Below are 19,155 nucleotides of genomic sequence, written 5' to 3' on the forward strand. Positions count from 1 at the left end.
TTTCTTTTTTTTTTTGCTTTTCGTTTTTGTTTCATTGCGGGAACATAGGATGTGAACATGAATTGAAGGAATAAAGGCAGAAAGAGGGAGATAGAGAGAGGGAGAGAGAAAGTGTAAATTTGTGTGTATGATTAAGGGTTTTGAGAATTTATATGCCGTGTAAAGAAATTGAAGGGCTTAGATGGGTACATAATTGCCCTTGGGCTTGTAGAACAATTGACCGGTTCTCATTCGTCGGAAAATCTCGGCAAGCAATAAACGTTTCTCCTTTCGAATTTTCTGAAGCACACCCTTATTCTCTTGGGCACGACGTGACAGATAGGGCAGCACCTCTTGCACAGGTCCGTAGGGTATGTACTTATATGCAGAGTAACCAGATTGACCTTAGATGAGGTGATTAATTGCAATTAAGTTTTCATCCTTTTTTCCGTACTATACTAAATTTTATCGCTTACCTAAGGGGAAAGTGATATAGTCACACATGCCTAATAATTGCCCAAAGCATATGACTTTGTCTTCCGGGGAAATACCGATTTCTTTCATTTTTTGTATAGCATAGCGTACAGTATCTTCATTGTGCGAAGCTACCATAATGCCAATTTTTTTGGCATCCTCTCCACAATCTTTGAGTATCTATAATAAGCGTAATAAGCATAAGCCGTCTTCAAGTTCCTCTCTTTTCTATTCTACAGTGTTCTTTTCACAAACCTTAATTCTTCTCAAACATTCAGTTAATGTCTTATGATACATATCTGTAGTTGCGTCGAAGTTGGGATTTATTGGATCAGGATAACCCAACGCTTCGGCACGTGCTCGCTCCTGCTCCATGTAAGCACCGCGCACTAGTTTTGCACCGAAATAAAAGTTTTGACGTTTAGCTTGCTCCAAATCAGTAGTCACCTGGAAATTGTTATTTGCAATTTTATAAATTGTGCAAGATGAGATTCGCAAACGTATTTACCTCACGAAAGGCTTCACGCAAATAGCATTGGTATGTATTGAATACTATAGCCTTGTCTTTGTTGTATTTGCGCATCATTTCCAAGGTTATACGTGAGATGGCAGGTTGGAAATATGTCTGTTCAGCGTCAACCATTATACGTACATCCAATTCTTCAGCAGTCTAATGGAATCAAAAAAGTGTTCACTTAATATTTTTACATTATGAAACGGCATTTTATGTTGTAAAGAATAACACGGCTTGTCCTCACGTTCAGTATCTGATCAAAAGAGTTAGTCCTAGACACTTCTCTAATATCATCGCTGGCATTTTAGTCTAAGGTACTATTGAAATAAATTTCGTTTGTTTGAAATCTATTTACAACAATAAAATAAAATTTGAAATAAATCCAATTTGCTAACTCAGCCCCCAATTTATACGCAATCACTTGTGTAACAATAGCAAATTAACAAATAAGAATGGTATAGTCGAGTAAGGCCAATCATTACATACCCTACACCACATCGCTTAATACACTCGTTCACTTATATTGTTTATAATACACCGATAATTATACATGATTTTCATATGCCAGAGGGAGCCGTTTTCAGTTGGGTTCGTCCTTGGGCCAAAACACGTCAGTCTATCAAATTTCATCGAAATATCTCGAAAATTGTAACCTGCAGACTGAAGACAAGAACGCATGGACAGACATCGGATCGACAGATATCAGTTGGATCGATTCAGAAAATGACTCTGATCAATATAATAAAGGGTTAGTCTATCCCATATCCTTCTGAGTGTCATAAACGTCCATATCTAACTTAAATTAACGTGTACCAAAAGTACCTGCGCCGCTGTAGGGTATCAAAGTAATAAAAATATAATTAGTTTTGCAAAATTTCTATTCGATCGATAGTGAAGAAAGAAAGATTGTGAGAAGTAGAGATTGCGCAATAGACGGGATGCCCATATATAGCAGTATACAATAGATGACGTTAGAATCACGTAACCTCACAAACGCTGTCAACCCCTATTGTAATCCAAATGAAAGGTGACGGTTCACATATAACTAAAGTAAAAACCTCTTAGGGTTTGGTAGTCGGCTTGAGTCGAAAGTTCTGTAAAAAAAATCGCTATATTTCACAAATTCACTTCTCCGGAAGCGGTAACGCGTCCCAAGGTAATGAAAAAATTTATAGTACCTAATGGTGAAGATGCTTTATCGAAGGAAACCCTAATCAAAAAATGAAAATTTCGAAAAACTGAAGATGTGCCCCACACTATTCGATCAATCGCTAATAAAGTTGATGAAATTGTTCGCAAAATGGAGAAAAACGTTGCGAAATTGAACGTTGATGAGAAGACAGTTTTAAATCATTTGCGTAAATGCTATTTGCGCAATCGTTGGATAAATGAAACGAAATCCAGCTATTCTTAAAGAAATTGATAAGGGCTATAGAAATTGAGTCAAATGCAAAGACAATACTGTGCGAAAAAGATCGTGATGACCATTTATAGAAGCGCCGTCAGAAACATCAAGTCAATAAAATGATAGCTTTTGGATGTTAAAATTCTAACAAAAACAACAACATTTATGAATATTTTAAAATAACAATAACAAAATAATGTTCTCGTCGTATTTTTCATTTTTAAGAAAAATTCACAAAAAAAAAAAAAAAAAAAAAATTGGTCACAGCGTCTTATATTCTTTACTGCTGCTGAATATCGGGAAAATTTTTGTGTATTTTTTTTTTTTTTTTTTTTTTTTTTGACAGTAGAGATTACCTTGACAATTGTATTTAAACGACGTATCATGTTCCTAAACATCTCTTCCTCTTTGGGCGGAATTTGTGAGATCAAACGGCGCATTTGACCAGTCTTTGGATCGGGCACTCTAAATGTATCACTTAACTGGAATTCGTCATTGACAATACCCGTCCAGGGGAACAAGTGCAAAATACTGGAAAATTAATGAATAAATCATTTCAAATATATTTGCTATTTACTTAAAATTCCAAATGTTAATAAAATTTAGAACAAGCAACCGTACCCTTCTTTATCGGAGGTAACATTTTTCAGGAAATTTTTCACTTCTTTATTATCGATGCCCAAGCTGACATAATATTTTTCCAAATCGTTAATGGTTTTATGATAATTTAAAACATTACCATCGCCACCAACCAATTCTTCAAAATATTGACGGGCCCGCGAGATTACCTCTGACAATTGCAACTGAAACACAAATGTAATGTATGAGAGTTGAAAGAAAGAAAGGATTAAAAGACAAAGAAAGCTAAGAATAAAGCCATCAAACTTACCAAAAGTTGTGGACGACCCAAAGCGGTCAATTTAATAGCCGTAATACCAGTACCGAAGGTAGCACCTATATGAGAAGAAAGACAAAAAAAATGACGAAAATGATGAACATTTGCAACCAAATATAAATTTATATAAGAACGACTACCAAGCTACTTAAGAAATTAAATCTAGTTCTAAGAGAATATCGTAACTGTCGTATAAACCATGATATTATAAATAAAAGACATCATGTGATTGCATAAGCTTATGCGTACTACTAAGGAAGTTTGACGAAAATAAAAGACAAAATTCAGGCCTTTATCAAATATTACACTCTGAGAAGGAGACACACCTCTCTCCGCTGCAATGCTCGAATCAGATACGACAGAGATCGTAATGGGTTTGCTACAATCTATTCTCTTCGGGGTATGTACCGAGAGTGAACCATTTTAGTTATAATCCTTATCGCCATGTATTATACTACGACTAGAAAACGAAAAAGAATGTGTTAGTTAATGGATTTGAAACTGAAATGGTTCTCTTTCAAGTGTTTTAAGCATAATCTTCGCATTCGCAATTATTCGCTATCCGCTATTCTTTAAGCATTAAAGGAGAAAAGTTGCAAATTCGCATCTAAGTGAAATTTAATTTTTGCAAGAATTGCGACAACAAAGCAAATTGCGCTTAGGGAAATTTATGAGAATTGTATCACAGACAGAATTGGAGGCTCTAGCTGTCTGCCTCTCTCTGCCGTCATAATAACGTTTCACCATTTTTTTCAATATATAAATTTAAAAAAAAAAGAAAAAATCTGTTCCCTCCATCAAAACACAATTCAATTCCCATGAAAATATATTTTGAATTTGAAAAAGCGTTATTTTATCTCAAATTTTCTTCTTTTTTGCGGTCAAAACAGTTACGATGCTATTAATAAGCACAAACGGCACAGGCATGTGCGTGTATGCTTTGCTTACTAACAAAGTAATTGGCTACAAAAGGAAAAAACATCTCATTATCATTAATGATTATTACAAGTCAAAGCTGTTTTCATGAAATAGCGCGATCTGATCCAACTTTATGGGACTGTAAGCAAAAGCTGCAATTGGAACTGAAGTACGCTTTATTGCAAAGTAAGAATGAAGAAGATTGCAATAGTTTGTGTGCTGTTAATGTCTCTGCCGCCCATTCGTATTTCAAAGAATTTAAAGAAACAATCAATTACGTGTTTGTTTTATATTCAAGCTTAGTATAATCAAAATTTTCTTTTGTATACAGCTAAGTAATTAAAACAACTTCGTAAGCAAAAAACAATTTGAAATAATTAACATTTTAAATCTATATGATATATTCGGACAAGAGAATAAATATTAAAACGCAAATTATTGCATATAAAAACTGAGACAATATTATTTCAAGATCTATTACGAGACACAAGACGAGGTAGACGATTAAATAAGACGAGCATAAAAAAATAAAAATATATATTAAGAGAGAATGCAAATCCCTTTAGGATGATAATCCCTTTAAGAATGGACGACCGAATTGGAAGAGGGGGTTAGAAAATGCAGTCGTGACTTCATCAAAAACTTCATTATTTTTCGCAATCCCAATAGCCCTATAGACAAATTGTCATCCTCTTTCCTGTCTTGCGTACTTGAATACTTCTCACTATGGAATTTATCTCCATTTAACCTTAAGACCCTCTGAACACCATTAAGTATACGTTTTCATTGGTTCTTTCATTACTTTTTTTTTCTCATTCCGAGAGCTAAAGAGCTAAGACTTAAGAAATTCGATGAGTCAATAGAGTCAAGTCACTTAATAAGGAGGTGCGAGCGCAAAATCACACTATTTGAAAGAGCTTCAAGCGCGAACTTATGCAAACACTGATGGGTTAAGATTTCAGTTTATTTGTGAAATAATTTTTCTAAACACTTAATAATTTAGTTCCGTTTACAGAAGAGTTTCGAGCAGAAATATATTTACGATATTCAAGTGAACTCTTCTTTTTCTTTTTACAAAACTAGGAAGAACTGACTTATACGACAAAACAAGTAGAGCGATCGCTAAAAATATTACAACAACAATAAACATTTAATAAACAAAAAAAAAAAAAAAACACATTAGTAACTAAACATAATATAATTATACAGAAAAATTTTAAAAAACAATTTTTCTTTTTTTTTCTTGAAGCGTAAATCAAAAGCAACATCAATAACAACATAATAATAATTAAAGAATAACATAATAGAAGCAGCAACAAACTAAGTTACAAAAGTAAAGGAAATAATTTTCATTTGTTTTTGCATTTTTTTGCATTTTTTTTTCTTTTTTGTTTAGTATTGTTAGCTTACCCTCCGCAACGCGTTTAGGGACATATTTAGCATCATCGGCTTTTGAGAATTTCCCGAAATTTTGTTTTTTAGTAATTTTCAGTTTAGTATTCATTCACGTAACAAAACAAAGATTATAGCGAAAAAAGAAGATTGGATGGGATCCGTAAGTCGATGAAAAAAAGATTTATTTTTCGGTTTTTTTTTTTTTTTTTTAATGTATGCATGTGTGTAGGTGCAATGGCATGAAGAAATAAAGATAGGATAAAGTTAACGAGTAAGAGAGAGAGAGAGAGAGAGAGAGAGAGAAAGAGAGGGAAAGAGAGAGAGAGAGAGAGAGAGAAAAGAGAATCAAGATGTTGGTAACGATAATGATATATATGACGTTGATCGTGTTGTTGTTGTTGTTATTCATATTAATATTATTATTATTATTATTATTATTGTTGTTATAGTTGTTGTTGTCGTTGTTGTTGTTGTCGTTGTTGTTGTTGTTGTTAGCGTTGTCGACGATGATCATGATGACGTTGATGACGACGGCAAGGTTAATTGCATTCATTAGTTAATTGTTTATTAAGCGCGCATTCAAACACACACACAACAAACCACACAAATATTTATATACAAAGGCACATGCAATTTTATTAGTTTTTTATTTTTAATTTTTTAAATCAAAATGTTTTTTTTTTTTTTTAATTTTTATATTTTTTCAAATCATTTTTTATGATTCGTGTGTTGGGTAAACAGATTACGTAAAGTGAGGCAGAGGGTGAGATGGATGATGGTAAAGATTTTTATGCCAATTTTTTATTTTCCAGGTTTAGTATAAAGAATGAAAAGGAAAACGAAAATAAAAAAAATATTATAAAAAATAAGTAAATAAGCATAACTGTCTTTAAAATGTTTGTTAAGAGCTTTAATAAATTAGTAAATAATTTCCGTTTTTTTTTTAATGCAATTCATATTAAATTGTTCTCTTTTTGTGAAAATAAAATAAAGGGCCCAAGAAGTAAATTAATCAAAAAAAAAAAATAAATAAATAAATAAATAAATAAAAATATAAGAAATAGTAATAGACCATGAAGTTAAACGATGCGTTTATTCAAATATTGCATAAAAGCAATCGTTCGATAGATGTCCGATATTTCGGGCCAAGATGTAATGTGTGTTTATAAAAAATTAGAAACGTATACTACTACTCCCCACTCCCCACACCAGCAGATTATAATTTGCTCCACCACCATTTTAGAGACTTTCATACCAACAAGAGACAACAATTCTGATCAATTTCACTCACTCCGCTCATAACTTCATTATAAATCATGACAAATTTTCATTTTTTTTTTTTTTTTTTTTTTTTTTTTTTTTTTTTGGCAAATAAAACGCTAGCGCTACTTAATCTTTATGTAGATATCAATCGTATGCATATATAGTTTCAAGTACGTAAATAGTGTTTTCATTTTCCTTATTCCCCTCTGCAAGCAATTATGTTCCTATAACTGAAATTTATTTCGATTTTTAATATATAAAACTAGTCAACACACTCACTTCTCGAGGATTGTTTCTTCACATGATGCATTATTCCAATTGCGTGTTAGATTTTTTTTTTTATATCCGCACAGGCAAAGTAATCAACTGCTGAAGCGCTATAGCGGTTATCCGGCGTTAGCTGGATAGGTTTACTACTTGTCTGCCATTTTAATAAACATGAAGTGTATTAATAAGCATTTTTAAGGCGATTGGAAACATTTTATTAAAATCGAAGCTCAATTCAATTACAATTTTAAGTGAGAACATCAAATAGCGTTGATAACGAGATCAGGCCAATGCTAACAGAAGTTAGACCAGGTCAGAACACTTTTGTTCTGCCGTATAGAAAATGTTGAAATCAATGCCCTCTTCGGCATCATACTTGCGGACTTAATCTCCACGAAATAAGCTGAGATTTTTAGACATTAAACGAAAATTTTCATTTTTAGGGATTTGAAGATCAATGACTACGTCGCAGGTGAGTTGTTACTGAAAGGCATGGATGGAATCCGCTAAAATGCAATCGCAATATAAGCGAAACCAATTTTTTTTCTTTTTATATCACCAATTGCTCAGGAACGTTGCCTATGCTTGCGATATACTTTGATGTTTAGGAAGAAAGGGAGGAAAAGAAAAGAAAAGTAGGATAGAGAGTGTCCGCAGCTTAGCGGGTCTGTGCCTTTAACAATTGTGTCACTCACTAATCGACTATAACCAAGCACGGGTTCTACCCGGTTGGAATCTGTATTCGCGAACACCGACTTGATATTAGCTACTCGGTATTCATTGTTATCTACTCGATTATGCACAACAACATCAAACGAGAAACTGTAGCGAACAATGAAAATGGTCTTACATTGCAGCAATAGTTTGGCTCCACTTCTTGCAAGCAAGCAATCACTTTTACACTATGTTTACTAGACGTCATCTTATGATTCAAGGAAAATAATTTCTTATTCTCCTATCGAAACTCTTTTACAACTAACAACAAAAAATAGTTATACACTGATATTTCTATTTGTAAAATTGAGAAGTATCCGTATATTCCATATATAGCCAAAAAACGGGTCCCCAACCTTTACAATATTAGTGGTTAAAAGCGGGCCAAATATCGCTGTTCAACAACCAATGATACAATTGGGATATTAAATGCAAGGTTTAATGTGAAAACTCCTATATACTTACGATCAGAATAGGTCTTTTCACTCATCCGCTTCTCTATCAGTCTGTTTGAATTTGCCATGATTAGAGAGAAATGAAGAGAGACAGATAGAAAGTGAGCGCAGCTTAAGAGATGGGCTCTGTTATGCAAATAAAATATGATCTAATGTGCTGAGAACTGAAGAACCCGGGTATACTTGCTACTCATATGCATGTTCATACAACAGGTCGAAGTGAAAATATCAGGATATATTTTGTATATATTTTCGCGACATCATTAAAAGCAAAAAAAAGCTCTAGAACTTTTACATATTCACTTAAGACGATAGATAATCACGATACGATTCAAAGTGAATTCCGCCTTCTCGCTTTTTATACCCCACAACACTTGCGATATGAGGGTATATTCAGTTTGTTTGTGCGAATGTATGCAACACCCGGAAGGATTTCACATATACGCAGCTTTTATTATACCGATCGATTCAGAAAGTGTCTGATGAAGTGTATCTGAGAAGTCTCTCTGTCCAGCTGATTTTCTTGTGTCCAAGGTACAAATCGAAATCGTTTTGAAATATTTTAACGAAATTTAGTACCACGAACGTTCATTCACCTTACGAGAATTAAAAAATGTTACATTGGATCGTAAAACGATGACGTACGTATAATAAAAATAAGCGCTAAGCTATAAAATCTAGAATCAAAAATTGTCCCTATATATGTATCCCTATTGTCCTATTTACACGCGCTCAACTTTATCGATTGACTTTCTAGTTGCAGCGATAAACATTTGAGGTAGTGCAACCTAAGGGAGGGCAATTTTAATCAAGTGTATACACTTCGGTACTTACAAAATAAAGTAAAGTAATATTAAACCTATGTTAATTCGATAATAAAACTCGTACAAAACTTTATCAATCTTCTCTCAATGGCATGTTAACACAGATCATAGCGTCTATATTACGCTTTGAGTCTAGTTGGTTGGTTTTGGCCGCCTTTAGAGTATTCCTTGCTTAACGAAAACTGGAAATTTGCCCTTAGTAATAGCTAAATGTATTGATTACAATTAAACACATGAGGCTACAAGATGTTAACACTTTTGCTAGCGCAAACAAGTTTCATGCTTATGTAGTAAGCCGATCGAATTTCCCAACTAATCTCATTGATCAATTGACTCATGTGCGTTCAGCCGTATTTGAAAGCATTAAAAAAATTAAAAATGCCAGATAATTTCATCAACAATATATGAATTGTAAACTAAATCGTATTAAATATTTAGCCAAAAAATTTTTATAAAAGTTTATGCACGTTTGTTTTATTTAAATGTTCTCTCAATTAAATGAAAAATTTATTTATTTTCTCACACACTTAACTTCTAAAATCGGGCATATCAAAAAACAATAATAATAATACAATAATAGTGCAATAATAGTAACAACAATAATAACAAAATTCGCCTAATAAAGACTGTGGCAGGGTCTCTTGAGCTCATTATAATTTCACCTCAATATTTTTGAAAATAATACAATTTTCTTCTGATAATTTCTGTAATGTCACACACACATTGCCAAGTTAATTAAATGACGTAGAAACTCATGTCCGATTATATTGAAAATAATAAAAAAACAAAAATGTTTCGAACGATCTCCTCATTGGATACTGTTTACTTATAAACAAATAAAAAAAAAAAAAAAAAAAAAAAAAAAAAAAAAAAAAAAAAACACACACACACACCTATAAAAACATGCATAACTAAGTCTAAAAGTGTTTTATTTTATTTTATTTTATATATATATAAATATATTGTGTTTTGAATGTTTTATTGGCAATTCAAACTGTACCGAATAAAAATATACGTTTGTCTTTCTTTGTTTGAATTTGTTTAAAAACAGGTAGTAAGTAAAGCAATCATCTCGTTAAGGTTATCTTTGGATACCTCATCATTTCGAAAAATGATTTGTTAATTGTGAACACGTGTCACGTGAGCCATTTTCAAGTCAATGAACTACGTTCCTGTTCTGATCTTTCATATATCTTTACAAAAATGTCTATGTATTCGTTACGTGTTGCAAAGTCGTGCGACGTTATTTTGGAAAATTTCACATAAAAATTTCCCATTTTTTTAGTTTTTATTTTTTTTATTTTCACTGTAAATATGTTATTGCAAGCGTACTTTTATAAATGGAAATAGATTTGAGATAATATACAGATTGATTTAAAAAAGAAAACATTAAATTAGTGTCACTTTTTGGACACAGAAGTGTACAAATTTTTTAACTTATTATGGGATATTCTGGCCTTATGATCGGTCAGCAGCACGAAGCGCACGCTTGTTGTATAGGTGTTTCGATTTTGTATCAATTTTGATGTTCCGGAAGAACATCTATCGCAAGAAAATGCTTCGATGTCGATCTTATTATAAAAGCAGGGTTGTTACTTAAGTACCCATAAAAAATATCTTGTAAGATGTGTTGTCTCTTTGATAAGTCTCAGAATACGGCTATTAATGTGTCATATTGTTTCAAGCGAATATAAGTTAGCATGCTATATAAATACTGGAACAGTTCGAAGAAGAAGATTCGACGATAACAGACTGACTGACAACAACAGACTCAATAATAGAATATCGAAATCTCATGCTAATCAAGCATATCTTTTATAAGATCCCAAATTTCATACATATTCTGACCTGTTACTTATTTCAATGTAGAAGAATGGGCGGGCAACGCTTGACTTTCTGGACATAAGGGATACAAAATGATGTTCTTTGGACAAAACATATAATTGGAAAATTGAAAGACGCACTCAAGAGCTTAGATGTATTAAAGCGGCGCAAATTATGTCACCTGCAGTCGATATCCCTCTGCCATTTACGCCGCCAATATTCAAGCAAAGTTAAAGAAGAAGAAGAATGTGTGTGAAAATTATGCCAGTTTTTTAATAAGACATGATCTGGTCGCTTGCTGTGCCGTAAATTTTCAATTTTACAAGACCCATATTTCATTATACCGATAAGATTGTCTGTCCATCAGTCTCTCTTGCTTTCTTATGTTTAACCTACAGGCCACAGCTTTTGCAATATTTTGACCACTTGTGGTATGAAGTTTGCGCGGATGCATACAACACCCAGAAAATGGTTCGGATCGGACCACCCGATCGAGCACTTTTCATGTAATGCTTTATTTTCAAATGAATCGTTTTATGATTAACTACAGGACGATGTAGGGTATTCAATGGTGAGCCGTGGCCCACTATAGTGTTTTTACTTGGGCTTCTAAACAAATTTTGATTTCTTGAAAATAGCTTTCGGTACTCATTAGAAAGCAGTTAAACTTTCAAACATTTGGAAAAAAAAAAAAGAAATTGAATTTTGCGAACAGTATGCACACAATATAGACTATACATGCATAACGATTTTCAGAAAAACAAAATTTTTAATAATTTAAAATTTTTCCCGTTCGACACTCATCCTTTTACATACATGTGTATGCATATAAGGTGACATACTCAAGTCAACAAAAAAAAAAAAAAAAAAAAAAAAGACGCGAAAAATAAACCCCACTCGGTGATATTACCCGTTTTAATAAGGAAAATACAATATACCATTTATCTCTATTTCAAAGTTAAATCACATCATATATCAAAACGTCTATTAAGTGTATTGTCAAATTAAAGATAATCAATAGATTATTTGAGCATACGAGTTCAAGATATCACAAAAAAAAAAAAAAAAAAAAAAAAAAAAAAAACAGTTCTTAGATTTCCATTTCATTCTCCATACGAATTTGATTTGCATGCATGCATATGGTGACGTTTTATTAGCTCTAAATAGGATGAGCAATAATGTTTATAAAACCGTTCCAGCGAGGAAGATCGCGATCTAAATGAAAAAATGGTGAATCATAAGAGAGATCTTTGTATATATAATTGTTTTTTTTTTTTTTAACAATCAAAATCCAGTTTATTGATTGCTAAGTGAGGATAATAATGGAAAATTTTAATCGCGTTATGCTGACTAATGTTCGATTATTGATTTTTATTTCGCGCCCAAAACAAATGATACCAGAAAACAAGTTATAGGCTGCATAAGTTTAGGACTGCATTTTCAAAATACCCAACAGTAGATAGTTTTTGCACGATATATGTTTGCAACAGATACAGTTCAATCGTCAACTTTACGAAACATATTGACTACATTCATTCCATTGGCCATTGTACCAAAAGTGCTATACGTATCTACATATAATTATTTCGTAGTTATAGGGGAATCCCTGGAATAATTTTAATTCCTATTCAAAATATATCTATTTATGGAACTTCCTGTGTGAAAGCTAACAAAAAACTTATTCTAGAAAAGGTTTCGTGTTTACCATCATAAGTTGAATAAATGGACAGAGAGAAAGACAGACATGCCTAAACTATATGCTTTATGATCTATGATCTATGCTATTAGATCTTTATGTATTCGTATTTTTTTTTGAATTATCATTTTTTTGTTAATGTGACTAACAACCGAGAGCATGTCCCTGTTGTTCCACCTTCCATCTTCCACCCTGTTATGTAACATTTTTAAATGCTCACAAAGTAATTTTCTTATTCTATTTACAACATTTAGAAAGATGCAAAAAAGCCTCTTTAAATAATTTATTTAAACATATCGACTTATTCGGAATTCAGAAATGTTATCTTAAACCGATTGAACTTGGCCAAAATTACTTTAATCCGTCCGATTGCACTTAAAAATTCATTAAAGATATTCAAAAGAAAAGAAGTAAGTAGAGTCGTGACCGATTCTTTTGTACCGATTACCGTTCTCCTAAAAATTATTAAAAAAAAAAAAAAAGTACCTAATTTTTACAGTCTACAGTAATGAGTGGGCGCGGCTGATTTTTTTTTATTTTCAGAATATAAATAGTATATGTGTTGTATTTTATAAGTAAGAAGCAAACAACAGGGAAAGGAAACCTGTTCACAATTTTTGTTGTATACGTATATGTGAGTTGTAGGCGTGTTCTTTAAAGGGTTTGGCCCATTTTTAAAAAGTTTTGCAAGTTTGTAGGCGATATTTTCATTTTTGCGAATGGGAAAATGTTAAGCAGACCGAGCGATGAATCGACGGACATGTTTGTGTGCACGCCGAATTTGGAACTGGCCAAGAATTCATATACTTAATCGAGTGTTTGAAGCCTACTTCTGCGCTTTATAAATGTATTGAAAAAAAAAAAACAGTTAAAATTTCAAACAATATATTTAGATAGGAGTGGTCAATATTTCCTATTTCTGTGCAGGCCCGTAAAACACACGTTCCAATTTTAATCGATTTATTTGTCGTAGTTTATATAATAAGTAATGAACAATAAACCTTTCGAAAAACAAATGTATTCTTAGTTTACGCGTTCCGGTAGGCATATCCTTCAACCGATTTAGGCCATTTGCTTTTATTAACTTGCGTGCGAGAATTTCTAATTACCGATGGCTGCATTTTATCACAGACTTGAGACAAGCAAAGAGACGAATGGGTAGGCGGACATGCTTAAATCGGTTTAGTATTTGAGCCTGATCAAATTTATATATATATATATATGTCTTATGGGGTCTCTGAAGCTTTCTTCAAGATGTTGCAAAACCCTTTAATCAAATGAATATGAAAAAAAAAAAAAAAAATAGGCTTTAAAATTTTTCATTCCATTAGAGAGAAAACGTTGCGATTTCTTTACATTTACTTCAGGTGAGGAATTAAGGAAAATTTTTGTGTTAAGACGGATGATTACTTGCTACTTAACATATCCACCCTGAAATTGAAATTTTTAAGGTTATGTTCAAAAATTTTCTGTAGTTTTCTGTAGATTTCCCAATATGTCAAAATTATCACGATATTCATCATGAAGCTATTCACGCTGCAAAAACAATAATATTATATATAACTATGTATGCGAGAGTATTCACGATGACCCGATCGGGCACATTTCTCAGCAACTACGTACGACCGGGAACCAATTTGTTGAACATTTTTAATATTTTCATGACAAAATAAAAGAATGACATTCGTCGGGCATATGCTAGATGCCGCATATACGATGAAACGCAGGCCAAGCGAAGGTGTACATAACTCTGCGCTCTTAATGAAACTCGCTCTATACTTATTCAAGTCGTTAAAAAAGTTGAAAAACGGAAGTACAAAAGCAATGTGAGCGGTATTTAAGGTCATCAAAATTGAGAAAATTGATTTCTAAAGACATAATATATTTGCAAATGATTTGAATTCATTTAAAAATAATGGTAGGTAACCAGAAAAAGTTTAAATTAAATTAAAAAAAAAAAAAAAAAAAAAAAAAAAACCGATAATTTTAACAGTCGTTTTGCGCCAGCAAATCAATGATAAAAAAAACAAAATAAAGCAAAATACATTTTTTAATTAACAAGCCTTGCAAATGCATTCGTAATTCAATGTTTGCTTTATAATAAAATAGTAACTATTTTTTGCCTGGCACTCTATATTATTATATACTTATTGTATCTGGTTTTAAATAATTTTTTTTTTTTTTTTTTTAATTATTAAATAATTGTTTAAATGAATAAATAAATTCATTTCAATAATTAAGGCAGATTATTGAGTTGAGTATTCATATATTTTATAAATTAACAACTGTTTTCTTTTTTTAAATGAACAAAAGTTATTTAAATTTTAATAACTTAGAACTGTATATATATATGATAAAAAAACGAAAATTAATAAATAACTAAATGAAAAAAAAAAAAAACAGTCGCTAAACCGTTTAAACATTTGAAAAATCATTTAACTTTTCATTAAAATTGAAACTCTCGCATGCAAAACATTTTTCTACTATTTTTTTTTTTTTTTCTTTTAATAACAAAAATTTTTTTTTCTTTTTTTTGTTATAATTATTATTCCAATCAAAGAAATTTCATTGCATTTACCTGCAACTGCTTCCAAGCATTTAATGAAAACTTCCATATTTCGCTCACAAGTGGCCTCATTCAAGTAGAAATATGTACGGGCGCTATTGACTTTATAACGACGATCGGCAAAGGTTTTATCGACTTGATATTGAGGCAACGCATCTTCTTTATTTACAAAACTCGAAGTTGAAGTCGAAGCTCTGTAAGAAAGCGGGAGGCGGAGGGTGGGCAAAAAGAAAACAAAGCAAATTTAGAAATTTTTAAAACTAACAAACTGTGATATTTTTGGAAAATTATTTTAAAAAAATTACTTACTCAACTTCGCGCTTCTCGGCTTCCTCTTGAGAAATATCCTCTTCCACCGAGTAATCAAGAATTGGTTTAACACCAAATGAACGGAGTCTAGAAAATTGTCGAAAAGATTTAAAAAAAAAAAAAAACAAACATTATTAAAAACATAATTGTTTACCTTTTATAAAATATTTAAAAGAAATGTTAAATGAGGATTAATCAAAAAAATTAAAAAGTAAATAAAAATCCATTTGAGTTATATACTGAATATTCAACAAAAGTAACTGATGATTGTATGACAAATTTTGAAATGATTCAAGGGCCAATTTCTGACGAATTTATTATATTTAGATAAGATGATTGGAAAAATAATGAAATGTTAAGATATTTAGCAAAAACATGAACTTTGGAAAAAAAAAAATATATATATATATAGACAGATAGAGAGAGAGAGAAAGAGGGAGAAAGACAAAAAAGAGATAAAGCGGGCGGGAGAAGAGTACAACAATGCTCCAGTTTTTCGTTCTAAATATATATAACATCTTCGTATATATTCGCCGGCGCTTGTTAAGCATCGAAAACCTCTGCGATGAAAATGTCCGAGGTCTTGCAAAGCCCTTTGTCTTCAATTACATCATTGCAATGACTTTATTATCTCTCTTAAGTGTGAAAAAATCATTTTGTAAATTTTTGCCAATGGAATAAAATATTTCTGCAGTTATTTAATTATGTATGTATGTATGCACGTATACATAAGTTTATAGGTTAGATGGTATGATTTCCACTTGCGGAGATCTGGAAAGCCTAGTTCTCAAGTACGTATGATCAACCCAAACAGAAGAAAAAGAAGAAGAAGAATTAAGATGAAACTTCCGCTTCAATTAGAAAGAAATTGACTTGTCCGTGTTTTCGTTCCGCGTTCCTTTTGTGCTGTTGTTGCCGTTCCTTTAACAAACCCTGTCGAACCGCTGCTTTAACTTCTTCCACTGTTCCTGTTTCACGTTGCGGACATAGAGCTACTCCTTAAGTAGCAGCTCGATGGATAACATGCTCGCCAAGGCTGCTGCAGCTGACGTTGAAGCCTTTCGTTAGGCTGATATAATTCTCAGCGTACAAAGTCTTTGAACTGTTTCTAACCTTCGTATCCGATATATACTTTCGCAATTATTTCTCTGTGCGTAGGCTATGCTGCGTATGAGTTTTCGCCTGTCCTGCTTAGGCCCGCTGATGTTTGAGATCATTTTGCCTAAGGCAACGCTTTATCCGGAAGCTTCTCTATATGTTCCACAAATGCTAACTTAATATCTAACTCTACTCCGAGCTGTCTGAAATTAATACTAAATTCAACAGGATACCTATCGGGTTCTATATCCGGCAGTCAGGATGCTCTTCGGTTCGCCACCCGTATCGCTTCACTTTTTTCTGCGGCCAGTTTTAGCTTGTGCTTGTACAGTCACGTATTTATCCGACTTAAGCTATCATTTGCAACGAGGTCATAACCTAACAAATTCGCGCTTCTCGGAAGTTCCATATTAAGCGGCCCGTCATGTATGAGATTCCATAGGATGGGGACACGGGATAGCTCCTTATAGCACCCCTTGCGGTAAACCTGTATTCTCCGTTGTGCCATTGTCTGCATTATAATGCAGAGTTATATCTTGCAAATTTTTATAGACTATCTTAACTAGATAAGGGGCGGATTCTCGTGTAATTAAATTTTCTAGAATATGCAATACATATGTATGTATGCATATACATACGTACGTGTGTATGTTTAGACATACACACGCGTACGCGTTTGCCTACGTGTATTATGGGTGTCTGAGGAATTTTTCGCTATGAACAAAATATTTTACAAAAAATTCAAATCCTTTGTTTAATCGATGATATACATGATTTCTGATTATCACTTACATTTCTTTTTATTTTGGTCGTCGGGTTTTTCGAAAATAATTAATTTTCTACACAGAAAAATTCGAATGAAAACTTACTATCTTTCATAATGAAAGTGCTTATTACCTTATTGCATTAAAATAATGCATGCATTTAAAACTTGTCGACAAAACTTATCGAAAAATTTCAAAAAGAAAGGCCAAGCATGTAAATACAGTGTGTTATCCAACTAATAAGTTACAAAATATACGATATACGATAACCTATCCAGGGACGAATCTTTATCAATTTATAGTGAATAGAAAGGGAACCGTATCATTATTTTTCCGTATTTTTATTTATGAATATAATGTTGGTTCACGTCTTTGCTAAAATGTCTTATGAATCCAATAATGCACTGTGCGTATATATTATATTATATATTGAATGTTTTTATAGAGCTCGAAACAATTATTACAATGATTTTGATGGAAAATTGCAATAAAAGATTATTTAAATGACACCTGAACGAAAATACGGTGAAAAGTAAATTATTTTACAATAATAAAAGATGACAATAAATTTTGATTTGAGCTACAAAATCAATTTATGGCCTAAACGTTTAATTTGTAAGTGGGTATGTTGCCAATAGTTTTTGTTAGAAGGTTGGAGAAAACGAATTTATTTCTTTGCAAATTTTGTTTAACACTCTTTTATTTTTTATTGGTTTTTTTTTTTTTTTTTTTTTTTTGAAATGAGAGTGAGGATAAATGGGAGCGGATGTGAAGAACATGCCATTGGGTCATGCAAACGTTTATTATCACACATTCCAACTGAATTTTCTGGGTTAATTCAGTTCGAAACGTAGTAAGCAAATAAAAAAAAAAAAAAAAACAGAAATTTGAAAATAAATGAAACCTCTCAAGCGTTGGTATAATCTTCCAACGATCCTCGCCGGCAACAAAATGACCATAAAATGTGGATTTCATTAACATTTCGAACAGTTTATCACCCAAAACAGCTTTAGCAATTTTCAACAGCTTTTGTTGCATTTCGTGTTTGTTTGTTTTCATTTTTTATTTTATCGAAATTGATTTTAGATTATTTTTATTTATTAGGTAGGAGAGTAGAGCAAAAGATAGAGGACGTGTTTAAGGTAAGAAAGCAACCCCACGATTTGTAAACGCATGTAAAAACGATATATTTGCAGCGTTGTGCAGGTATCAATCAATCAATCAATCAATCAATCGAATATTTATTTGGTGCAGGATGTATGTGATGAGTATTTATATTTAAATAATTTGTTTTTTTTGTTGTTTTGTTTTACAGAAGCCATCATCATCATTATCATATAAATTAAGAAGAAAATAAAAGAACAGAAAAGAAAAGGGAAAAAATACAAAAATAAAAAAAAAAAGAAGAAAAAAACGGCATTAATAATTTGTTTAAATCGTTTAATTACCTTTCAAGGGTCGGTATGATTTTGATTTGATCCTCCCCGGCCACAAAGTGTCCATAGAATGTTGCCTTCATGAGGACTGTAAACAATTTATTTCCCAATACACGATTTGCCAATTTCATGAGCTGTCAATTTTTATGTTTTTTTTTTTTTTTTTTTTTTTTTTTTAAAGGTTTTATTTTTTTTTGTGGTTTTATTTTTTATTTTCATTTTTTTTTTTTTTTTTTAAATTTAAGCAAAAAGTAAATACGAAAAATTTTGAAATCGTTTCTCTAAATAAATTTTACTTATTATTAATTTTTTTTTTTTTTTCTCTTTGCAAAAAGCAAATCATACTTTTGTTAAACAAC

General features: G+C 31.9%; 1 protein-coding gene across 2 annotated transcripts in view; it reads right to left on the reverse strand.

Moving 5' to 3' along the window:
* Positions 1 to 4: 4 nt before the first annotated feature.
* Positions 5 to 19,155, reverse strand: part of LOC119637171 (proline dehydrogenase 1, mitochondrial) — a 40,696-nt gene continuing 21,545 nt past the window's right edge. The window contains exons 3-12 of one of the 2 annotated variants that reach the window (XM_038033021.1): positions 18,809 to 18,930; positions 15,499 to 15,585; positions 15,202 to 15,383; positions 3,262 to 3,326; positions 2,994 to 3,175; positions 2,729 to 2,903; positions 962 to 1,123; positions 709 to 900; positions 456 to 633; positions 5 to 383 (exon numbers count right to left, since the gene is read on the reverse strand). In XM_038033021.1, coding sequence (XP_037888949.1) covers positions 178 to 383; positions 456 to 633; positions 709 to 900; positions 962 to 1,123; positions 2,729 to 2,903; positions 2,994 to 3,175; positions 3,262 to 3,326; positions 15,202 to 15,383; positions 15,499 to 15,585; positions 18,809 to 18,930 — 1,551 coding nt within the window. In that variant the 3' untranslated portion in view covers positions 5 to 177. Of the gene's footprint in view, positions 384 to 455; positions 634 to 708; positions 901 to 961; positions 1,124 to 2,728; positions 2,904 to 2,993; positions 3,176 to 3,261; positions 3,327 to 15,201; positions 15,384 to 15,498; positions 15,586 to 18,264; positions 18,387 to 18,808; positions 18,931 to 19,155 lie in introns of both variants that reach the window. The other variant, XM_038033019.1, reaches the window with a different exon arrangement.

Source organism: Glossina fuscipes, unplaced genomic scaffold (genome assembly GCF_014805625.2).
Source record: "Glossina fuscipes isolate IAEA_lab_2018 unplaced genomic scaffold, Yale_Gfus_2 43, whole genome shotgun sequence".
Classification (NCBI taxonomy): Eukaryota; Metazoa; Arthropoda; class Insecta; order Diptera; family Glossinidae; genus Glossina; species Glossina fuscipes.